The sequence below is a fragment of the Styela clava genome, chromosome 8 (genome assembly GCF_964204865.1).
Source record: "Styela clava chromosome 8, kaStyClav1.hap1.2, whole genome shotgun sequence".
NCBI classification, from domain to species: domain Eukaryota; kingdom Metazoa; phylum Chordata; class Ascidiacea; order Stolidobranchia; family Styelidae; genus Styela; species Styela clava.
The window spans coordinates 14,931,839-14,957,551 of record NC_135257.1 but is presented as its reverse complement, the minus strand read 5'-3'; the positions used below and the strand labels follow the sequence as shown (position 1 = coordinate 14,957,551).

General features: G+C 35.8%; 3 protein-coding genes across 7 annotated transcripts in view; 1 reads left to right on the top strand and 2 right to left on the bottom strand.

Moving 5' to 3' along the window:
• Positions 1 to 8,443: 8,443 nt before the first annotated feature.
• On the bottom strand, positions 8,444 to 11,691 carry LOC120345531 (m7GpppN-mRNA hydrolase-like). The gene has a single exon (XM_039415012.2). The coding sequence runs from the start codon at positions 11,614 to 11,616 to the stop codon at positions 10,417 to 10,419; it is 1,200 nt and encodes a 399-aa protein (XP_039270946.2). The 5' UTR covers positions 11,617 to 11,691; the 3' UTR covers positions 8,444 to 10,416.
• A 2,491-nt stretch (positions 11,692 to 14,182) lies between these two features.
• LOC144425871 (uncharacterized) lies at positions 14,183 to 19,987 on the top strand. The gene has a single exon (XM_078115628.1). The coding sequence runs from the start codon at positions 14,183 to 14,185 to the stop codon at positions 19,985 to 19,987; it is 5,805 nt and encodes a 1,934-aa protein (XP_077971754.1).
• A 2,524-nt stretch (positions 19,988 to 22,511) lies between these two features.
• LOC120345456 (inosine-5'-monophosphate dehydrogenase 1-like) overlaps positions 22,512 to 25,713 on the bottom strand; it is a 149,280-nt gene continuing 146,078 nt past the window's right edge. For all 5 annotated transcript variants that reach the window (XM_039414909.2, XM_039414912.2, XM_039414911.2 and 2 more), the window contains 5 exons: positions 24,974 to 25,117; positions 24,370 to 24,511; positions 23,723 to 23,866; positions 23,322 to 23,405; positions 22,512 to 23,248 (listed from right to left, as the gene is read on the bottom strand). In XM_039414909.2, the coding sequence (XP_039270843.2) occupies positions 23,227 to 23,248; positions 23,322 to 23,405; positions 23,723 to 23,866; positions 24,370 to 24,511; positions 24,974 to 25,117 (536 nt within the window). In that variant the 3' untranslated portion in view covers positions 22,512 to 23,226. The remainder of the gene's footprint in view (positions 23,249 to 23,321; positions 23,406 to 23,722; positions 23,867 to 24,369; positions 24,512 to 24,973; positions 25,118 to 25,713) is intronic.

The window sequence follows — 25,713 nt, the reverse complement described above, 5'->3', positions numbered from 1 at the left end:
TGGTGTATCACCCGAGTTATCTTCTTGCCGCTCTCGATCAGGAGATTGTTAGTAGTGATCGTGAAGTTCCCCTCCGAGGAGACAGCCCAGCAAAGACCGATACGGCGACCCATTTGGGTAAATTAGGTATTTGAACCCAATTTACCCAAATCATCTTTTTACTTTTTAGATAGATAATACAGCGATATTGGACGTCTAATACATTTAAAGCAAGTATAGGGGTGACGAAATGCGGTCGTTGTGTGCCAAAATGGGCGTGTCGAAATAGGGTCGTCGAGTTAATTGTGACGAAATACGGTCGTTGCGTGGTGTCAGGTTAGGGGTACGAAATACGGTCGGTGGTGGTGTCAGATTAGGGGTGAAGAAATACGGTCGAGGCGTGTCAGAATGCAGATGGCAAAATATCACTGAGCGTGTCAAGTTACCGTAAATCTGGCAGTAGGGTGCCGGTACGCAATCAGTGACAGCGAGCTGGATGAAAACAAGAATCACTAAAATTTAAAAATGAAATTCGCCGAGTATTTATATGTTTATTGTGGCAATTGAGCCTCTGTTAATTATTATCAACCTAAATAAAGATGTGAGGGTATACCGGTAGTGACGCCAGGAAATATAGAATTTAATAGAAATTATTTATGAAATCGGCGATGACAAACCTTGAAAAGGTATTGGAAGTTATGATTCATGAAATGGTGCATGCATCTGGTGTTTTATTGCATGAATGAGGAACCGATCACGGACCAAAATTTCGGAAAAGAGCACGCCGTATTGTGAAAACAGTCAACGCTCAAAGGAACAATCTTCTCTCGGAACTTCGCGCCCTATATGTAACATTCAATGAAATTCAAAAAATCACAAACGGAGGCACAGTTCGGAGGCCAACGTTATGAAATACATCTGCATATTTATTATCTTGTTGTACAATGTTGCCTGAAATACGTTTGTGTTCGTCGGGAGCTTTAAAACAAGATATGAAAAACGAATAACAGAATATTTTACAGTTAGTTGAATTCGTTTTAAGAAAATTTCCTTGCCCCCAAATAGTGTCAAACAATTTTTTTCCTATTTCTAATATTTTATGTTACTTAATTATGCATAAAAATGACATAAAAAAACGTGTTTTATGTCATCGTGCAAAGTGATCGTGATTTAATTTAAATTTGACGTACGACTGGGATCACTTTGCATAGAGAGACTAAAATCAACGAAATCTCTCTATGCAGAGGGATCGAGTCGTATGCCAAATTTAAATTAAATCAAAATCAGCTAATTAAATTTTACTAAAGATTGTAAATAATTCTTAAAGTTTCTTTCAAATTTTTTCGATTATTAATTTGAATAAAATTTTTAAGGTGAAGGTATGTTTGATATATTATTACGTTTTGCTCTTCAAGTCTTGGACATCTCGAAATAGTAACAGATTTTTCATATTTTAAGTAGAGAGTTCATTTGTTTTGTCAAACAGAAAACAATAACACGACAAATATAATTGTAAGCAACAAATTCCCGGTGTAGACTGTATAGAAACTGGTATCAATACGATCATGTGCACATCAAGATCAGTTACCAGTACCACTCATTATTTATGACGTGAATAACAAAAGCTTTAGATGTGATAAGACATCTAGGATGTGATATTGTAGGTTTGTCTGAGACCATCAATAACTTTTAATGGAATAATAATTTAGTTGGCAAGCGTTCGGGATGCTATAAGCATTAATTAAATATATCTAGATATAAATTACTTGCTCGTTCAATTATGATATTAACGAATTTGAAATTTTTGATTGATGACTAAAATAATAAGAGAAGGTTTTCATGTGAGTGTAGGGCATTGGTTACTTGAAATATGTAAATGATGAATGACTCAAAGTAACGTCTACATGGGGGCAATAAAAACGTCACTGCAATAGTCAAGTTGTTCGAGTGTTGAAGTTCGGAGCAACAAAGTAGGCATAAAAAAAACAATCATATCAAAATTAAGCTCAAATGTTTTCGTATGAATAAGGTCTACAAGCATCATGTAAAATATCAGGAAGAATACCCACGTTAGAATGTAATTTACACTGGTTTTTCATTCTTTCAGTTAGGAACCGAATTGTATGAGAATGTCTTTTAGAGATGAAACGCTATTCAGAAGATGTTAAGTAAGTGAAACGCATTCTTCAGTGCATGGAAGTCCAACCTTTTTGACCGAAGGGCCAGATTAATGAAAAACAAATAAAACCCGCAAACCAAAATTATAAGCACAATGAAAATACGAAGATATAGTAAAGTCGAGAGTTTTTACTACGCATATATATTTCAATGTAAAGTATGACACCGCTTTTATCCAATAAGTTTGTCAATATTCGGTGCGATGGACGAGGTAGCAATGCAGAGCGAATTTTTCATTAGCGAAATTAGTGATCTCAGGGGGATTTGACATGGTTCATCTGTGAAAAAACTTGCTCGCACAAGTAAGTGCTGTCAAATATTGAGGTCACGAAAACTGCCTCTTCTAGCTTCGCAGAAAAAAGACAGGAAATCAGATTAAAATACAAGGCAGACGATAAAAATAAATTCAAACATCTCTCTCCAGTAATTACGCCCACAAAGGGACATAAAAAAAGCTTTCGATAGCTGGGTGGTGCTTCTCGCGCGTTTAAACGACGAGGAATAACTTTTTTATTAGAAGTTTCAATAATGGCTCAGATTTATGAAAAATATTGGGATTCGAATAATATCGCGCGGGCCACTAGGAAACCTTCGGCGGGTCACATGTGACAATGTACAAAGTCGAAATGAGAAAAAGTTTTTGAAAGAAATGGGTCCAATCAGAAGATTGCACTCGAAATATTACCGAGAATCTTTTAAATGTTTATGTAAATATGAAATGATAGTTATACGGCTATGTGCTATTCGGTGAAACCTTTTGAATTAGTCTGTTAAATTCTAGATTCGCTGGATACCATTGGATGCCACATTTGAAATATACAGGGTGGTCGCTAGAAAAGCAGAAATTTGGAAGCTCGAATGACATCAGGGATAAAGTGCATTCTTACTAATTTCTTGGACTAAGATACTGCTCTGCACAGACGACATTTTTAGCATCCATGAATGTAATATAGCATATGCTTTTAATAATTTCATTAAAGTCATTCTTTGTAAAAATTAAATGTTTGATAAATTTTCTGCTTTTATAGCGACAACCCTGTAGTTCGCATAGACAAGCAACAGTAGCAATAAATAAACTGTAAAACAAGTATTATGAGAACTATTGATTACAGTTGATCCAATGACTCGTTTTTAGGCAGGTATTTCTCGATGACCTCTAATAAAGCCAAGATTACGACATATTTTAAGAAAAAGGGAAACTCTATAGATTTTATGATGACAGAACAGCAGCATGGTTCAACATGGCCATATATAATGCAAAACATAGCGCATATTCGAATAATTTAATGAAAAATATACATGTATCATAGTTTAAATAAATTATGTAACTAAATTTACTGAAAAATTGAACAAGTATATTTTTACTTTGATACCGAACGTCTAATACATTTAAAACAAGTACCGAATAGTATAAAATATAAAAAAATAAAAATTACAGTTTTGAATGAGCGATTTTTCGAAAACCTACTATAAAGTCAGCATTACAACATATTGGGAGAAAAAAAGAAATCTTGTAGATTCGAATTCATCATGACAGAATAGTAGTAGCACGTTTTAACTGGCCATATATAATACTAAAAACATGGTGTATATTCCGATAATTTTATGAAAAATATATATTTAGGTAAAAGTGGTTTTGTATTTCAAATAAATTTAATAAATAATTGAACAATTACCTTTTTTACCGTCTCATACACCGATACGGAACGTCTTATACACTTGGAATAAGTTGGGAATGGTATAAAATAACTATAAACATTATACGGCCTCTCGTGGATTTTATTTTGAATAACTACAGTTTTGGTTGGTCGATTTCTTGAAAACCTACAATGAAGCCAACATTACGAAATATTAGAAAAAAGAAAAAAGGAGAACCCTTCTAGATTCCATTTAATCATAGCAGAACAGTAGCAGCACGGTTTGATATGGCTGTATATAATCCCATACACAGCGTATAATCTTCGAATTTTTAACAATTTGAAAAATATTCCAACGGGGTTTTGTGGTTCAACTCAAATTTACTAAACACTCGAGTAAATAGTTTCTAAAACTATTGTCTAAATTCCGTGTTCTACGTCTAACAAGTTGTTGTAATTTGCGTAAATTACAATGTAATAGTAGAACAATTTACGCTTTCTTGCAGATTCTTTCAAAAAATTTTGATAGTAAAAATAGGTCTTCTTCAAACAGCGATTTCTTAGAAATTTTAAATAAAGACAACATTGGGAGAAGAGGACCTTTTCTAAGCTTCTATATTCCATTTCTTCCTAGCAGAACAGTAGCAGCACGGTTTCAAAGTTGGAATAAGTTGCGGATAGCTTACTTTGGAATAACAAAAAAAATTTCACGATTTTCCGTAGACTCTTTTCAAAATTTTCAATATATCGTTTTTGGAATGGCTATATCTCGAAAACGTCTTATAAGGGCAGTATTATGACACATTGGAAGAAAATAAAAACCCTCATAGATTCCATTTCATCATAGTAGAACAGTAGCAGCACGTAATATCAAACACAGCGCATATCCTTCGATATTTCAACACTTCAGACGTAAAATATTTTGAATTGGTTTTGTGTTTTATCTAAATCGATCAATCGATAAATCGAATCTATTACGTCTCCCCTTTTTTCCCAGTGTGTCGTATTGCTGTCTTTATAGGAGGTTTTCCAAAAATCGTCCAACCAAAATTGTAATTTTTCAGAATTGAAAATAATCCACGAGAGGACATATAATGTTTATCGTTATTTTACAATACCTGTAACTTATTCCATGTTTAAAAACGTTCAGTATCAGAGTATGCGAAAGTAAAAAAGATAATTGTTCAATTATTTAGTAAATTTAGTTGAAAAACAAAACCACTTTTAACTATGATACATTTATATTTTCATAAAATTATCGGAATATACGCCATGTTTGGTATTATATATGGCCAGGTCAAAACGTGCTGCTACAATTCTGACATGATGAAATCGAATTTATATGATTTTTTATTTTCTTTTTTTGTAAATATATCGTAATGCTGACTTTATTGAAAGTTTTCGAGAAATCGCCCATCCAAAACTTTGATTTTTTGACATTTCAAAAAGTACCCACGAGGGGACGTTAAATGTTTTTTTTTCCTATTTTATACTCTCCGATACTTATTTTAAATGTACTATACGTCCAATATCGCTATATTGAAAAGTGAAAAGATAATTGTTAAATTATCTAGCAAATTTAGTTGAACTACAAAACCACTTTTAACTATGATACATATATACTTTTCATAAAACTACCGGAATATACGCTATGTTTGGTATTATATATGTCCAGTTTAAAACGTGCTGCTACTATTCTGACATGCGGAAATCAAATATTTAAGGTTTCTTCGCAGCGACCGTATTTCGTCACCCCCAACCTGACACCACGAACGACCGTATTTCGCCACCCCTAACTTGACTCGACGACCATGTTTCGTCACTCCCATTTTGACACACAACGACCTCATTTCGTCACCCCTATACTTGCTTTAAATGTATTAGACCAGTGGTTCCCAAACTTTTTTGACAATCGCCCCCCTATAGTAGTTTATACAACTTCATCGCCCCCCGGCAATACAAAAAATATAAAGTCAGAAACGAATATATTACAGATCAAATAAGAAGGCAAATCATAGTTTATAGTGTTTTTTAATGAAATAGATGAGCTTGGTGTTCTTCAGCGAGTTTTTTATTGTATCTTAAATTACCCCGTTTACTGGTGAAAAGGCGATTTCGTTGTTTTGAAAGCAATAGTAGCACGGCTGAAAACCCCTTTTTCACTATATAATAGGTCGGAAATGAAAGAATCCAGGGTTCTACCTCCTCAAAAACCGCCGTGTACTCTTGCCTTATAGTATTTCACTTCCTAAATTCATCCTATTTCACATTAAAATAATGAAAACAAAGTTAATTTTCCCAAACCTTTTAATAATGATTTTCGTACATCTCATTCATTCGTACAGCATGATGACATGCACCAAAATACTTTGGTAAAATTCATCCCCGATTCCTCATCCTACCACGGCCTCCAGTCCGATCACCAGTCCATAATTAATCAGCCATTTGTTTTTGGATTCATGGACTCGGATGTGGAAGAAGTCGTGATCGACTATCGGCTACGGCTCACGGGACAAAATTCAGGGTTGCCAGTCTTTTGCGGGTCGCATATATTTTTTGAAAGTTAAAAACGGAACAGCGCGCGAAAACTGCGACAATCCGTGAACTCAACTCAGTCGTCTTATTAAAAAAATATTACAATGACATTTAATGTGACACTGTCTTGTTGCTGCATCACGCTGAGTAGCTTTACGACGCCAAATGTGGAACATTTTCCAAATGGGCATCACTAATCCCAGTTCTTTGCTTGTTCTTTGTAATGTTCATTTTTGAAAAAAATTGTTCGCACAAATATGTACTTCCAAACATCGAAGTGAATATTTTCGCATGATTTGTGAAATTTTGATAAAGATTTCCTTTAAGAAGATACATTCTTACAAAAATTAAGCAGTGATGAATGTCTCGAATAGAATATGAATTTTATTTTCTTATTGCATTGCAATATATTCGAATATTGACTGCGCTATTGAACCCTTGAAATCAAATCTTTAAGGTTTCTTCGCAGCGACCGTATTTCGTCACCCCCAACCTGACACCACGGAACGATCGTGTTTCGTCACCCCCAATCTGACACGCACCGACCGTATTTCGCCACCCTTAATCTGACACACACCGACCGTATTTCGTCACCCCTAACTTGACTCGACGACCCTATTTCGTCACCCCCAATTTAATACGCAACGACCGCATTTCGTCAGCCCTATTTTGACACCTCCAATATGACTTTTGTGCTACCACTCCTGTAGAACGCGCATGATAACATTTATAAAGAGACTCGTCTGGCGTTTCATGTAACATAAAGTGAGTCATACATAGAAGTACAAAAAAATGAAAATAAAATTGATAGTGTGACGAAGACAAACGCGCTTTAGCCAAGTCGACGCATTTGGGCAATAATCACATGTGATTAAAGAGAAAGCAAAATAAACGCTGGAACACGCATACTTGTTACATGCGGATACCAAAATTTTGAGGCATTCCAATTGTTATATATACCATACACACAACACATCTATCTATATTCTTTACCATACAACACTATCAAGCATATAAATCAATGGATGAAGTAAACAACGACGAACGGCGTTATGATAGTATCGCGATGATAATAATTTGAAACAACAGTAAAAGTTTTCAGCACGTGATTGCATTTAAAAAAATACTGTACAATGTTATGATGGTATACAGACTTTACAGCCGTTTTGGCCCATACATTTCGCCCCACCCCCACAAGACTTTTTCGACATTCGTCATCGGAGTTGTTTACTAATACAGTATATATATATATATAAGTACATGCGAAGTTATGGGAAAACCCATAATATTTTTATGCTTTAAAATCGTACCGTGTTTCCCCGAAAATAAGACCTAGCCTGAATTTTAAGAATGATTTTAATATGAGCCCTCCCCTTAAATAAGACCTACGGTAGTCAATAACGCGAATTTTTTTACTTTGTCGATAGCAAGAAATCTCTCCCATACGTTTCAAATGATTAGGTAATGTAAAACGTGTCATTTAAGTAAATGGATATCGGTTTTCATTTGAAAATCTCTTAATTCTGTACGTTCTAATTTTGATTTTGTTAAATAAAATTATAAGACATCCCCCAAAATAAGCCCTAGTGTTATTTTTCGAAAGAAAATTGAAATAAGACACTGTCTTATTTTCGGGGAAATACGATATCTCTCACGGCTGCAAACTTATATTTCTCAAGTTACTCGTACATTACTGCACATCGCGAAGCCTTGCGATGATAAAACACCTTGGATGAAAAAAATTTTTCTTGCAGAAATGTAGGAAAATAAATTATGACAATACAAATCAAAACCTTCATCCCTCCAATGATTGATGTTTGAAGAAGCACTCTGATATTAGCCTTAGATGCAGTACATTACATTTATTTTGAATAAATTGTTTCAGCCCGAGTCCCACAGATTTCTGTGAGTAGTTGATCTATCAGCTCATCCACGGAACCAGAAGATGAAACATTTTAGAGAAGCTCATATTTTAAGATCCCCAAATTCCTAGATTGGAACTGACTAATCATAATTTTTCTCACAAGAATAGAATTATATTTTTTTCCCTGTTGCTTATTTTAGACAAGGCTTACCCAGTGACAATTGGTGCTAATATAAAGACAACACATCTTCAAGTTTACTTGGCTCATATTTCAACTCGAAAGGGAACAAACATACAAAGATAAAAACATGTGGTGAACAGAATAAAAGCACAAAAGTGTCGGACATACTGATGGATGGGTGCTGAGAGGATTAAGTATCACTTTTTGTACACAAAGTATACATATGTTTCGTTTTGCTAATTGTTGCTGGGGTGACATTAGTTGAAAAATCTCCTTTCTTACCATACAGGTACTGATGAGGTTCCTTCGTTCCCATATATTTGAGAATTGCTCTCTTGTTACATAAATAAACATGTACATCATCAAAATTGAATAAAATATTTCAACCTATATCCGCAATAAGTTTGATATTATATCAGTTTTTTATGTACAAAGTGATGAATAAAAACAAATCTTGCTTGATGTCAGAAAATTGAAAAAAAAACTCCAGTGCATTCAAAAAAAGTCTTACATTATTTCCAACCCAATGTTTTAAACTTTCAGTGGGAAAGGATTCAATTAAACATAATTGTAAACGGAATTGAACCAATTTCTTAAAAGTTGTCTTTTATTAACTGCTTTTCTATTACAACTTGTATACTTTTATCAAAACAAATGTAAGTATAAATCATTGTTACTTGCAGGTATGAAGTTTGGACCCAAATTCCAAACTAAAAAGTCTAGTGAATTACAGAATGCTAATATCTCTAATAGCGTCATCGATCGTAAAATTAGTTTCTTAATTAGAAACTCTTTGCATTTTCAGTAAAAAATACGAGTGCTTATATTCTTCAGAAGGGGGTTATGCAAGGGGAGCTACGAGTGCTTATATCCTCCAGAAGGGGGCCACGGGTGATTATATACCCCAGAAGGGGACAAGTCATAAAAGATTGAGAATCACTTCTCTAGATAAATATAAAGATCTATCAGTGCTCATACCTTTGAAGTTGAAGAATTAACAAAACCAAAGGAAATAAACAAGAAATGATGAAATAATAAACACCAATACATAAAGACTTTTCCTTGTTGATTAAAATAATATGCAAAAGGCTACTTGATTCAACCACAGAAAAGTCTATATAAATGGTAAATCATTGTATTCAACACATAATCTGTTAATAGACACTAACTAGCACACAGTGATATGAAATGTAATAGTTTTATTCAAAGTTATATGACCAGATTGTACGTTATATATTCTTTGGTGTAAATGCTAAGGCCAGGTGGATAATTCGAATAGCTCTGAAATACCAAAACAATTATCCGGTACAAAAGAGAAAACCATATAAAATTTTGAGGCTTGGTGTGGCTTTCCCTTTTGTCTTGTCTATCTATGCGTGGAGACAAACTCAAATTAATCATACATGTTAGACAAGATGTTGTAAATTCAAATTACTTTTTAATCTCATACTATGTAATTGTCATCTGAACTGCCAAGGTCTTTCCCATCAACAGAATGTTGCATCACTGTGAACATTTTACAGATATTATAATGAACTGTGTTCTTCTGGATTTATTTCTAAAAAAGTTTTCAGTGGTCAAACTTGGTTGGCACTCACCCCAGTTTAGTGTCAGTGTACCTACCAGTCAAAATGACCAAAAATATTTTTCAAGAACTTCAGTTATGTGGAATTCACTACCTTATAACTGTTTTCCTGATTGTATTGACAGAAACAGCTTTTAAATGTTTTCTGTCAATTGGTATTTACCAATGTGTAATTCTATCTTATAACTCTATATATAGTCTGTGTAGCTCTTGACACATTAGCGGACGTTTGTAACTTTGCTTAGAGATCAACGACCTTTATTTCTCAGTGAGTGAAAGAGCAAATTTTGCTTCTGACAAATTTCCTTTAAAAAAAATAAAACACAATTTCATCTCATTTAAATCCAATAACACTATTCTGTAAAACAAAATCATTTATTTTAAATTTGTTAAACAGTGCAAAAGCCTTCAACGATAAAAATGCATAAGGGAATAGTTATCAGGTAGTAACTAATAACTACGGTGTAAACTCATCAATGACCTTCTGCAACGAGGCTAAATCAAACTGAAAGTTTTTCCAACATTCGGGCATGGCCTCACTGTATAAAATTCGTCCTCGGCCACGATTCGAGACATAGCTATATCCCACAGGCGAAGACAACTTATGATGAGGAGAATTAGACCTGTTTCTTGGTTGAATTTTTTGTGGTTGAGGAGAACTTTTTCCAGATTTAATTCGTAGAATTTTTTCTAATTGTAGGTTGTTTTCTTGTGCAAAATATTGTCTTTGTCTTTCAGCTTCTCTTAAAGAATCTTCTTTCTTATTCACAACTGGTAGAGGATTTGTGCTTGATAGATGCTCAAACTGAGCTTTGCTGAGACCTTCAAGTTTATGATTGCTACCTGAATGATGGATTTTTTTCACTGGTGTTGATGGTTTCGAAGATTTCTGGGTCTTCTGAAAGCGATTTCTCTGTCCTGCAATCCATTTTCGTATCTTTGCAACAAAAGGTATCACCATAAAAAAATTATTTGGTGCCATAGATAAATTTTGTTTGGGGGTCATGTCTTTTTTATGGCATGGCAAGTCATCCATATTAAACCACTCTACACTTTTAATTTCCCCTCGTGTTTTAGGAGAAAATTTTGTCATGCAGGGCACACCAACCACATAATACAACCTTGTGAGTTGTTCGTTGAATCTCTGTTCAACATATTCTGTTGTGTTCATGTATGGTTTTATGTTAAATCCTGTTTCTTCTAGAACTTCACGAGCAGCACAATCTTCCGCCTTTTCATTTTTATTTACTTTCCCTTTTGGAAATCCCCAGCTAGATTTAACAACAAAACCTTGAACAAGTAAAACATGGTCCATAGTTTCGTCCAGGATAACTGCACCATAAGTTGGAACACTACGTTTGTATTCTCTCCAACGATCTATTACCTCATCAATATTAGCACCAGTCGGTTTGAGCAGGAATGGATAGTTTTCAAAAATAATTTTCGCAAAATCTCGTACACGACAGTCAGGTAAATCCTGATTTTCTGTTCGATAAAAATCCAAATAAAACCAATGGGCCAATTCAATTTGAAAACAGAGACGAACCATATCATCTTTCTCAGGTCCTGGAATATTCAATAAAAATCGGCTGCATAGATCATCCAGAACATCATTTGAAATCACTATTACAGGAGCACGTTTTCTGTTATCCATCATGGAAGTATTTATTATTACACAGATAACTTCTAAATATCTAAAAGAAATTGACAATTAGGACTAGGCTAGACCTATTGAGCCTAAAGAAATTAAACAAAAATAAATCGTACTAAAAGACACAATTTCACTAATACAGTACCGTACCATAATAGCAAGAATGCATAAGTCAGTACAGTTATAATGTAATAGCCTCAATTGAATAGTACTTTTATACATTTCTTTTCTTCTGGCAAAAATGCAATCATGGTAGGTTTTATTGAAATGCTTTTCATCAAGTTTATTTTTATTTTATATTCTTACTACATTCTGCTTTAATTTAATATATAAAACAAGAAAACCTAAATTTTGATACGCGAAATGAAGTATTTTATCAAAATCTGCATGGTTCACATTTTTGCTGAAATAGCCATATTCTATTGAAGACTCTACTATCACCCTTGAGTGCCGCATACCATATAGACACAAGAACCGACATTCACTTTTAATACTTGGCCCATTTAAATTATATGGTCTCACCACTCAAAGGTGCTGTATTTATGCCTAAATCTTGATTTCATCATTATGTACCTGTACCTGGTGTTGTGTTGGCTCTATTTATATATATTGTCTTATAAACTCCCCTGTATAAACAGTTTTGCATACTCCACCATTATCACTTTCACCACTCCAATCAACCCATTGCCCCACATTCTGACATTGCACAACTGTCTATATAAGGGACCATATTAGGCCTATACATATTTATTCTAACGTTTTTTGTTTTATATTTGTCATAAGGGGTACATGCCGTACATTTGTGTTTTAGTCCAGTAGATCTTGTGCATGCATCCTGTCTTAATAATAATTGGCAATTTATTTTTCATTTTTTTTTTAATGAAAAATAACATATAAAATAATATCAAAAAGAATTACCAACAGTACATTAATAATATGTTTTACATTTTATTCATGGTTGTTCCAAGGAAGAATTCATCACGGTTCATTTTTTCCATAATTCCATTTTTTTCATAATCATCATTTTATACGATTACAATTATTTTTAAGATAAAGCATGTAAAAAAAAATTATTTATTTTTCACTATTACAAGACGAATAAACATACATACATTTATATGTAAGTACAGAAGTATGTGACATCTACCGTACCGGTAATGCTCGAAGCAATATGACTCTTGTTGACAATTGCAATTTCAGAACTTTGTGCTCCGTATAAACATGAACTCTACTTGCTGCAGTTAGTTCAGTATAAAGCGAAACATTGTTTCCATGCCATGGATTGCCCTAATTGCAAAAGAATAATATAGTTTCCTGGGGTGAGGGAAGGGAGGAACATATTTGATTATGTACGAAGACCTACATAAATATACAGTAACATTACAACCTTTTTTTTTTTTTTTTTGTGCCAAATAAATTCCAATGCCAAACGGAATTTTCGTATTAATATTTTGGTATCAAATCATTTTATTATAAATATATAAATAAATATTTTTTTTTGTTTCCATGTTTTTGTTTATCATTTTTTTATTTAATCCCATTCCCCCCATTAATCTTAACATTAACCATTAACATTACAACCTGCCTCTCTCGAAACGCGAATCTTCTCGTTTCCTGTACGAAATTGTTTATCACGTTCGTTTGTGCCAATTAATTGACCTTCGAATTATGCAAACTGTTACAGACAAAGTTTCTTTGTTTTATTTGGCATATATTTGACCCGGGGTTATTTCGAGAGAAATCGGTCATTGCACTTTTGTCGAATGACCGCTAATAAACTACTCCCTTCAAGGCGATTGCACCATCTGTTCGTGGGTAGGAATAGGCCTGTCGGCGGGAACAAAGTCTTTTATCGATTTTTCTTTTCTCTCGTTTTTGTGTTTGTTTATTATTTCAAATCATTGCCAGTCGGCTGTTTACAATTTATTTGTGCTAAGAGTTTGCCGGTTAGTCTGTTAGTAATGCTAATTCATATGCCGTAATGAGCGGATTTATTCGCTTGTCTTTAAGTTAAATAATAGGGTTTGATTTGTTTTCATATTGTAATGTTGCTATTGTTTGCATCTTTAGAATTAAGTATGTTATTAACCTGCCTGTTGGGTTGGTCGTAAACTTTAGCAACCCTCAACCTCAACCTCAACCTCAACATAACTTTATTTGGACGTCTACATTCTACAATACTGTGATCGTTTGTGTCTCTACAATACTGGAATTATTTGTTCTTATCATCACACAATTTCGTCGTTTATTTATTCGTCTATATCGTACTTGTGCATGTAGACTGGTATTTTATCGACTGCATTACATTTCGTTCATATTCAAAGTTGTGGAGTTGTTAATTATCGAGAAACCTGGCAGGTTATACATCAGGGGAAGTTAATAGCGCGAAGTGTCACCGCCCAACACGTTATAGGCTTCTTGTAGAGCCTCATCATAAGTGTTAAGTCGCTTATAATCTACATTTGTTGCTAAATATTGGCTTCGTGACACTCGCCATTCGTGGATACTTTGATCGTGTGAACTTTATCGTAAATCAATTGAAAGGAAACATCTAAGCGTTTATATTGTCGAAATGTCGTCGTCTCGGACATCGATAACATCGTCGATGAAGTCGGATCAAGCCAAGGCCGAGCGTAATCTACGTTTAGCGCAATTAAAGTTGGAGCGGGCAAAAAAGGAAGCTGCGCTTGAGAGCGAACGTGTTGAACTTGAGCGTAAACGTGTCCAACTTGAACTTCAGCGAAGTATATTGGATGCGGAAACGGAAGCAGAACAAGCGAAGATAGAATTGGAAAGCGTCGCGGCAAGATCAAGCAAAGGCTCAACGCGGGATGATGAAGAAGAAGATGTGGAATCCTTTACTACCTTATCACCGAAGAGATTGATGGAATACGTGAAGACACCAGGGGGGAAGGGACTGTTTTCTGTGCCAAGTCATGATGCACAAATATTAAATAAACATGATGATAAATCGGAAATATTAGATTTTAATGAGGATTGTAACAGGAGTATTTTCAAAATTGTAAATACGGATCAGGATAAACATTCTACTGCGGAAGAAATTGTACAGCGGCCTATTTGCATGTTGGATCCAGGCATACCTATCCATTACTCAAGCCAGGAGCATGAGGTGCCTGTGACTCAGAAGATATTGGTGAGTCCTATTTTACCTGATAATTGCGAGCAACCACTAGATCCACAGATTAGTGCGGAGCAATTATTGTTGCCTAATTACGTCAAGCCAGAGATTAAGCCTGATTTCAAATCTGCCAAGCATGATATCGTGTATGATGATGTTAGGGGAGGCATGAGGGCGCCAGATGTGGCCAAGCCTTTTGCTACTGAAATGCCTAACATGACCCTGAATGCTGTAGCGCAATTGACCAGGGCGATGATGGCGGGCATGACTGATGTGGCAAATATAATCAAGCAGGGATTCACATTACCTCAGATTAAGCTTTCTGTATTTGACGGGAACGTACTAAAATATCCTGAATTCGTTCGTGAATTCAATAACTATATTGGATCATGCAAACTGGACACTGCTACAAAATTAAATTATCTAATATCTCATTGCACTGGTGAAGCAAAGGAAGCTATAAAATCATGTGGAAATTTACCATCAGAAGAGGGATACAATTTGGCACGTAATATTCTTCATCGAAATTATGGTCAGACTCATTTAATCATTGATGCACATCTTAATTTGTTGTGTGAGGGACCCGCAATAAAAGTTAATGACATTGAAGCTTGGGATAAATTGCTTACTCAAGCAAGAAGCACATTTATAACATTTTCACAATTTGGTATTAGAGCCAATTTGGATGACTTAACTGTACTGAGAAAAATTGTCAAAAGGTTTCCATCTCAGCATTTGTGGAAATTTGCAAATTTGGCCAATGATCGTTATAATGCTGGAGACTTGGTAAACTTCGATACACTCTTATCATTTATGGAATCTGTGTCAAATGTCAATCGATCAGGTTTTGGCAAACTTGCTCGTGAATCACAAAGGAAGAAGAAAGTTGACGACTTGGGAGGTACTCGTAGTAATCGCAAGGTGTCATCCTTTCTCATATCCGAAGAAAACTCTAGTAAGGACATTCCAAAACGTAAAAGTCATGAGTTGAAGTGCACGATGTGTGACGGTAGTCATCGATTGTGGAATTGTGCAAAATTCAAAGAAAAAGAAGTTTCATTCAGACACAGGTTTGTGCGACAGAAGAATATCTGTTTTAATTGTTTGATTCCTGGTCACTGGACAAGCCGGTGTCAATCTAAAATTCACTGTAGAGTGGAAGGCTGTGATCTAAAACATCATACACTGTTGCACTTTAAGCATTCAAAAAATGGACAAACAAACTCTAAAGTTGACTTGCGTAACTCAACTGACGACACTCAGTCTGAGAAACATGAAGTCAGTAGTTATTCATCATCGAAGGAGGCCGGGTCTGAACCAGCTGAAAAGACTGGGGCTCATGTTTCATCATCATTTTGTTCATCAAGGGAGACAGCATCACATATTCGTAGGAAGGTAGTACCAGTTAGATGTTGGGGATCGGATGGCCGATCTTGCGACACGTATGCCTTTCTAGATGATGGTTCTGATGTATCGCTATGTACAAATGATTTGATGAAGAGGCTTGGCATAAAAGGTATCAAAGATGAAATTGTTTTGAAAACCTTGGGTGGTGTCGTTAAGACTGACAGTGCTCGAGTATCATTGAATATCCGTGGATTGCGTGAAGTGCATTCAATTCACATCAAAGGCGTCAGAGTTCTGGATAGACTTCCATCCGATCTGGAGATTAACATTCCTTCGAATGCTGATTCGTTAAGATGCAATCACATTCAGGACTTGAATTTTCCAACGCTGGAAAATGCCAAAGTTGAGATTTTGGTAGGCGTGGATGCTCCAGAGGCGCATGTAATTTCTGGAATGAGACGCGGGAAAAAGGGTCAATCATATGCCGCAAGAACGGCTCTAGGCTGGGCGTTGTTCGGTCCTGATGATACTTACAATCAGTGTGATGAATCTCATGTTGACAACGTTTCATGGATTTCTTTGAACAATGAGAGGCTACATGAGCAAATGGAGAAAGCGTTTGAAACGGAGTTTTCAGGTTGCAATGCATACGATACTGCTCCTTTAATAGAAGATAAGGCTGCATTATCAATTATGGCAAATACCATCTGTAAAGTGGATGGTCATTATCAAGTGAGCATTCCGTGGAAAAGGAAAGACGCAGAATTGCCAAATAACATAAAAATTGCTGAGTCACGTCTCAACAATTTGAAGAAAAGATTGCTTCGTGATCCAGAATTGCATGATAAATATAAGAAGAAAATGGAAGAATACATATCGAATGGTCATGCAAGCAGAATTTGGGATAACAAGCTGGAACACACCAAAAAGACGTGGTATCTTCCTCATCACTGCACAGGAGGAAAGTTTCGGATTGTTTTTGATGCTTCTGCTAGATACCAAGACACGTCTCTTAATGACAATATTCTATGTGGACCTTCTCAAACTAATTCGCTAATTGGTGTCCTGTCAAGATTTCCACAAGAGAAGATTGCTGTGGTTGCTGATATCAAAAGTATGTATCACCAGGTTCTAGTCACACCTGAAGATCGTGAAGCATTGAGATTTTTATGGTGGCCAGATGGTGATCTCAAACAACCAGTAGCTGAGTATCAAATGAACGTTCATCTTTTTGGAGGAAATTGGTCGCCAAGCGTTGCATGTTACGCTTTAAAACGAGTAGCTGAAGATAATGCGAACCATGAAGATGAAGAAACCTTGAATGCTATTAGAAAGAGTTTTTATGTCGATGACTTAGAACGATCTGAGCCGACTGTTCCTCTTGCATTGAAACGAATCAAAGAAGTTCGCGGTCTATTAGAAAATGGGGGTTTCCGTCTTTCGAAGTTTTCTAGCAATAGCATTGAAGTTATGAATTCTATACCGGAAGTTGACAGAGCTGTTTCATCAGAGAACTTGAACCTTGACAAAGTGTCGTCACAGAAAGTACTCGGACTGTCGTGGAATATTCCACTAGATTCCTTTGTATTTGAAGTCGATATTCAGCAGAAACCACATACTCGGAGGGGATTGCTCTCAATGCTGAGTCAAGTCTTTGATCCGTTGGGTATGCTGGGCCCATTCCTGTTGCCAATGAAGAAGTTATTGCAACGTTTGTGTGCCCAGGATCTCGGCTGGGATGATGACCTTCCTATGGATGCAATTAAACTATGGGAGAATTGGATTGGACAATTATCTGAATTGGCAAAAGTGAGGGTACCAAGATGGCTGCATGGAACTAGGTATGAATCATGCAAGATGCAGTTGCATACCTTTTGTGATGCCAGTGAATCTGGTCTTGGAGCAGTTTCATACGTAAGAGTTGTCTGCACTTCTGGAGCAGTTCAATGTGAATTTGTCGCAGGAAAATCTAGAGTAACTCCTTTAAAGGCGGTATCAATTCCTCGATTAGAACTGTGCGCAGCGGTGGTTGCAGCAAAACTAAGTGCTATGATTCAATCGGAATTGGAATATAAATTTGAAAGGATCGTCTACTGGACAGATTCAATGTCTGTTTTACAGTACATCAATAATGTGTCAACCCGATTTAAAGTTTTTGTTGCAAATCGAATTGCAACCATTCATGAACTTTCGGAGCCATCGCAGTGGCGTCATGTGGGAACGAAGGATAATCCAGCTGACGTTGCTTCGAGGGGAGTAATGCCTAGCAAATTGAACAAGTGCAACATGTGGTTTCAGGGACCAAACTTTCTTTGTGATTCGGAGGAAAACTGGCCTGAAAGACCAAAGATATTACCACAGGTTTCAGATAATGATCCAGAAACAAAATCGACACGTCAAGTGTGTGCAACAACTGGAAAATCGAAGCCAGCTCTATTCAAAATCTTGGAAAGATATTCATCATGGACGAAGCTATGTAGAAGTGTTGCCTGGTTGTGTCGCTTCAAGAAATGTTTTCTGTGGAAGTATGGTAAGAAGGATAAACCTAAATTTCATCAAATTGGATTGAGTGTTGATGAACTCAAGATGGCATCAACTAATGTCATTCGACTTGTACAAGATGAAGCATTTTCTAGTGAAGATGTGAAACTGACTAAATCATCAAGTTTGAAGAGTTTGACACCATGCTTGATCGATGGAGTAATTTGCGTTGGTGGAAGACTTCAGCGCTCAAGTTTATCTCGAGAATCGAAGCATCAACTGATTTTACCATATCATCATCATGTTACAGACTTGATAATCGACCATTATCATCATCAAGAAGGACACAGTGGTGTATTGCACATTTTGTCTGTGATCAGGGAAAAGTTTTGGATAATCAAAGGGCATTCTGCAATCAGAAATCGAATACGAAGATGTCTAAAGTGTAAAATGATGCATTCTAAGTCTGGAACACAAATTATGGCACCATTACCAGAAGTTAGAGTAACACCAGGAAATTCTCCTTTTGCAAGTACAGGAGTAGATTTGATGGGACCGGTATTGATCAAGTCTGGCCGGAGTGAAGTCAAAAGATGGGCTGCTATATTCACCTGCATGGCTACTAGAGCTCTCCATATTGAAGTTGTCAATTCTTTGGACGCATCAGCATTTCTTGAGGCCTTTGATCGTTTTACTGCAAGACGGGGTTTGCCTTTGGAAGTGTTTTCTGACAATGGTACAAATTTTACTGCATCTAACAAATATCTGAAGGAGGGTGTGCAAAGATGGAACGAGTCGGTTCATCAGAGTCTCAGCCAAAGAGAAATAAAGTGGAATTTTAACCCTCCTGCTGCCAGTCATTGGGGCGGTTGTTGGGAACGCATGATACGCTCTGTCAGAAAAGTGTTAACTGCTCTTGTTGGGGAACGGCATCTGACGGAGGCATCTTTCTACACATTCCTGACACAAGTAGAAAGGATACTGAATAACCGACCAATCACAGCCGTTGGAGATGACCCTAAGGATTTGAAAGCGTTAACACCTGGAATGTTACTGACTGGACGTCTAGATCCTTCATATCCATCTGATATATTTCTCAAGGCTGATGGATACAGAAAATCATGGAAGTTGGTTCAGTGGATGGCAGATCAATTTTGGAATCGTTGGGTGAAGGAGTATTTGCAAATACTACAGACTCGTCAAAAATGGCAACAACAAAAGAGGAATTTTGCTGTTGGAGATTTAGTGCTGGTTATGGATGAGAACTCTCCTCGTGGGTCTTGGCCTAAAGCTCTTGTGGAAGAGGTTTATCCAGACGAATATGGAAATGTTCGTCGAGTTCGCGTTAGAACAGCAAAGTCGACTTACATTCGGGACATAAGGAAGCTATGTTACTTAGAATCACCTTGATTTGTACATATTTTGATTTACACATTTCGTTTCGAATTGCACCAAATGTTAACTAGTGATGGGAAAGAAACTTGTCTGTATTTTGTTTAAATGTTTGAAAATAACTTTTGTTCAATTCGTTATTTTGAGGCCGGGAATGTTACAGACAAAGTTTCTTTGTTTTATTTGGCATATATTTGACCCGGGGTTATTTCGAGAGAAATCGGTCATTGCACTTTTGTCGAATGACCGCTAATAAACTACTCCCTTCAAGGCGATTGCACCATCTGTTCGTGGGTAGGAATAGGCCTGTCGGCGGGAACAAAGTCTTTTATCGATTTTTCTTTTCTCTCGTTTTTGTGTTTGTTTATTATTTCAAATCATTGCCAGTCGGCTGTTTACAATTTATTTGTGCTAAGAGTTTGCCGGTTAGTCTGTTAGTAATGCTAATTCATATGCCGTAATGAGCGGATTTATTCGCTTGTCTTTAAGTTAAATAATAGGGTTTGATTTGTTTTCATATTGTAATGTTGCTATTGTTTGCATCTTTAGAATTAAGTATGTTATTAACCTGCCTGTTGGGTTGGTCGTAAACTTTAGCAACCCTCAACCTCAACCTCAACCTCAACATAACTTTATTTGGACGTCTACATTCTACAATACTGTGATCGTTTGTGTCTCTACAATACTGGAATTATTTGTTCTTATCATCACACAATTTCGTCGTTTATTTATTCGTCTATATCGTACTTGTGCATGTAGACTGGTATTTTATCGACTGCATTACATTTCGTTCATATTCAAAGTTGTGGAGTTGTTAATTATCGAGAAACCTGGCAGGTTATACATCAGGGGAAGTTAATAGCGCGAAGTGTCACCGCCCAACACGTTATAGGCTTCTTGTAGAGCCTCATCATAAGTGTTAAGTCGCTTATAATCTACACAAACGTTCGCCGTCGTTTGCTGGACGTGACCCGTATGTTAGTCGTTGACGTGACCGAGACTCAGACCTGGCCAGAGACAATGCATAACTTGTTGTTATGTAAAATCCATGAACGAGCGGACCAGCTGTGAAGTTCCGTTAGGATTGGGATTTTTTTTTACATATTTATCCCGGGGGAGTGGAAAGCCGATAATACGGCTTAACCATATGGCGAACCACGGCCTCTCGTCCGGTTACCATTCCATGTCGGGTATGGGATTCGTTAGTTCTCAGATGCATGGACTTGGTGGTGGAGGAAGTCGTAGCCTACTACTTCTTTTAACAATACCTTTCTTTCCATCTATAATTTGTGCGTTTTAAACCTTACTTGAGGTTTGGTTTGCTCTCTCGATTCTATATTCAGTTTTATTTCTTTTGTTTTTATTGATTATTTTATCGTCTATTATGCTGATTATGGAGTCAAAACAAACTTATGGTAGTATGTGCTGCAACATTTTGTTATTATATATACTATATAGGCTATATATATATGTTGTATTAGAACTTTTGACCCGAATGAAATTGTTATGATACGATGCCAACGAGCTATCCAAGAATAAATTGCATGAACGGGTACTTAATCATCACCGGCGATATTTATTGAATATAGTGTTATTGGATTTTACACTATAAGTTTTAGTTATTGGACACGTTAGTGGACATAACGATCGTTACAATATTATGTTGTTGTTGTTCTTCGACACGTTTTTAAAAAGTCGCTTTTCTCTTTGATTACTGAACCAATTGCTTTGAAATTTTTAGTAGTTGAAGATTGATTTTTTGGCCAGAAGGCTATTACTTTTACTTATTTAAAAAATTTCTGTAGACTTCAAGAGATTCGTTTTTTATGTGTCAGAATAAAAAATACCTTGTGACGTGTCCATATATTTGAGCATAGCTCCCTTGTGTTAATAGCAAGCATAAAAAGTATGTGCACGTAATATTGTCTTAAAATGTGTCACTGCAGTACAGCGCAGTTCTCCAAATCCAAGATTGTACTGATGTATGGAGGACACAATATTCGTCTGTGAAACGAAAGCGCGCGGGAGGACGGCGTCCAAAATAGGTTAATTTTATCCCAAAAGAGTTACTGATGTACGCAAACATTAAGCCCGCGCGATTATTTTTACCCATGTAATTGTACTCGATGATGACCCATTATCCGTCTTTTTTATATTGTGGTAACCAATTCTGACAGTTCAATCCAGGTGGAAATAAAATGTTCAGGAGACAAGATGACCTTCAATATATATATGCATACCGACCGACACAAAACAATGTTTAAATTGGGAGTCTTGACGACGCCAAACGTCGTGGTCCTCACCAACTAGCTATTCACCAAAACAGTTGTTTTTTCTATTCTGGCAAGACGCATGTTTGTTTGTGCCCCTGTATTGAATGAAAAAAATATCCTCTTACTCGGATTGCAAGAACAGTCAGTCTCTGCTGAATCTACAATACCCCTGCCACCACCACCTATTGAAAACTACTGGTCCGAAGACACTGCCGCATATGAAAAAGACCTATCAATGTGAAAAAGGACGAGTTATGATGACACATACACCCCGCTATTTTGCTCTTGTATTTGTTTTGCCAACATGGCTATGAAGAGATGAAACACAGTGTAAAAGACATACTAGGCAATGTAGCGCTTACTGAACGACAGCAGTGACTCAAAATGAAAATAGGGCATCATAAATTTACCTATTAACTTGAACAACAAAAAATGTCAAAATAAATAGAAGTTCTTTTATCCGAATAATTATTATAAAGGATTATTGGGTAAATAAAAGGATTTAATATTATTTATAGATTAAACATAAATACTATAAGCTAAAGAAAGTGCAGGGTGAAATTAAAGCATGAAATCACAAAAAATTGCAAAGGAAATATATCCATAAATTACTTTAGTACTGAGGAAGACTAATTAAGTAAATAGAACTCAAAATGTAGAGCCAGCAAATAAAGTATTGTGGATTCGCTAAAGGGTAAAACACAATGACCAAATCTATTACACAATTACATTATGATGAACTCTTACTCATATGCACATTAATACATTTACAGAGCACAAGCTTAAATTAAACACCGATCCACAGATGGTACTTGACTTGAAGAAAAAAATTGTTGTTAAGATAAATCAATTGGCACACGATTACAGCTTCTTAAGGTTTTTGGCAGTACCACAGCAATTTACAAATTAAAAAAAAATATATGCTGGGTCAAACATACAAACATTGTTCATGGTGCAATCTCGTACAGAAATGATAGGCGTGGATTACATGAATGCTTTTTCATATCTGAAACAAGAGTAATGAGAATTGAAAAAATGTTTATTTTACGTCATTGAAAATATTAAATATCATAACTTACGAATAAAGACCATGTACTCCTCCTTCCACTTGTGCTGATGCAGATCTACGTTCAAATTTAAGCTCACCACTGTACATCATTGCCCTGAATAAAATAGCAAGTCAATTTTCTTTACCGAGCGAAGCAAAGACTAACCACTAAAATTGATAAAACTGCAGTGACAAATGAAGATAAAATGCTAGAAAATCGTCATTGGTTTAGAATTTCATAGTGTATTTCTATAAATTACGTGCTAAGGTTTTATACAATTATAATACCGAATTTTGCCTTTTCATCGTGTACTAACAGGCGCAAATATAGTCCTTATTTGGATTTTACATTGCAGCAATCAAAAGACCTAAAAGTGTAGGATCGAAAAACCTTAGTAATAAAAAACAATAAATCAAGTTTAATAATAATACCTTAATCTTGACAAACTTTTACTGCCAACATCTTGACAGCCATGTTGTATACCGGCAGTTAAATAAGGAAGAAAAGTATGAACTGATCCTTTGTCTTGCACAGTCCCAGATACACCTTGAGCAATAATAGGAGAACCCTTTTCACTGAAAAATATGTTAGTTTCTAAATGGATATCTCTGTGAATATCATGAACTAAAAACCATAAAAAACTTTCGCAAATTTTCTTTGACCGGCATTTTCAGACAAGCTGTTTGCAACAATGATAGGATAATTATGTTCATTTCTTACCATTGTTGAAACTTGGCTGTCTGAAATGTTACAAAATGGAATTTGTGAAAGTGTGGTGCAAGATATTTGAATGACTCAATGCAGCGGTTTTGATTCTTGCTACAGTATCCTTGCTTTGGTGCATACAGTATCCACTAACATATGGGCAACGAGGAGCAGAAGTTAAAAAAAACTTCAAAAACAGACCAACCAAAATGCCAACTATTATGCAGTTATGTTCATTCAGTTTGTGATGGCTGGCATTGTAACACTTTGTCAACAAAGAATTAATAGTGCCAAAGTAATTTGATTCACACTCCAGGGCCAAGATATATATATATTGGAAACATTTCACGTATTGTTCATATCAGAATTTTACCTGTAATACCTATCCATGCATGTTTGCTGTTTTAAGACTTCAGCTGAACCCATTCCTCTGTACTTTTTTAGTCTAACACCATCAGAATAAAAATATTCTCCTGGAGACTCTGTGGTGGCAGCAAGTAGTGATCCCATCATTACTAAAATAAAAAATGGTGTATTATATAGTATTACCGTCAGATCTCAACATTAAGAAAGTAATGTAAATTTCTATTAAAGGCACGTATTGTACAAATTTGTAGCTTTTAGATTATTTTTTATAAATTTTGGGCTTCCGTCTCTCATAACTTGGTGCAATGCGCAAACGAACACTTGAAATCCAAGAAAATAAGTTATAGGTAGCTGCATCCAACAGCTTTGGAACCTGGAAATGGTGACAGTATTACAGAAACTCCAGGCTTGAATGAAAGAATCGCATAACAATCTCGGGTTTACGAAGTGAGCTTTCCAATAAACCACAGAAGGATTTGCATCTTGACTTTTATATGATCGCATCCACTAGGATAGTTAGGTAATGATGGTTGTTATATGCTTGTGTCTTGGTTTACAATCTCATGAGCCGAAGATATATCAATACTCTGATAAATTCCTCTATGACTTACCAGTAGAAGCTCCAAGAGACAGTGCTTTGATAAGATGTCCCACATTCTGCATTCCACCATCTGCAATAACAGGAACTCCAAATCTTCTGGCATATTCTGATACTTTGAATACTGCTGTGGCCTGAGCACGTCCAACAGCCATCACTGGGATAAACGGAATAAAAATAGAATATTATTCGATAAAAAGACGACGATCAGTGATGTATCTGATCAAATCATGCCATGCAATATAAAAGCCGGTCACAATTAACATATCACGACCATTCTATGGGAATAAAAATAAAAAGCCATGGTAACTGCTTGCCAATAAGAATAAACAGAATAGATGCCAAAAATTTCAAGCCAGTGTTGTTTAGCAGCATGAGTATTGTGTATTCTGGAAACCAGAATCTATATATTGCTAATAAATTTAACTATTTTTCTTATGAAATGCAAGATTTTTATCTGCTTCAGTTATTGAGAATGATGTTGGTATGAGCTCTTGCATATAATTTCCATAAAAACTGGTTTTGTTTATGAAATCAAATTCCATCAATATACATAAACATTGTGATTTATCGATATGTTATGTGGTTATGTTAAGACTACAAAATGTGTTTCCTATTTCAACAAATAAGAAAAATACACTTTAAAATTGAAGAATTACAGTATGTTTTCCTGTACAAATCAGTTATTTTTGATATTCTGAACTATATACATTTCAAAATGTAAATCACAAACTTGCGAAGCAAGCAAAGGGT

Excerpts from the sequence above, each read along its gene's own strand:
- LOC144425871 (XM_078115628.1), top strand. The coding sequence starts at position 14,183 with ATGTCGTCGTCTCGGACATCGATAACATCGTCGATGAAGTCGGATCAA.
- LOC120345531 (XM_039415012.2), bottom strand. The coding sequence starts at position 11,616 with ATGATGGATAACAGAAAACGTGCTCCTGTAATAGTGATTTCAAATGAT.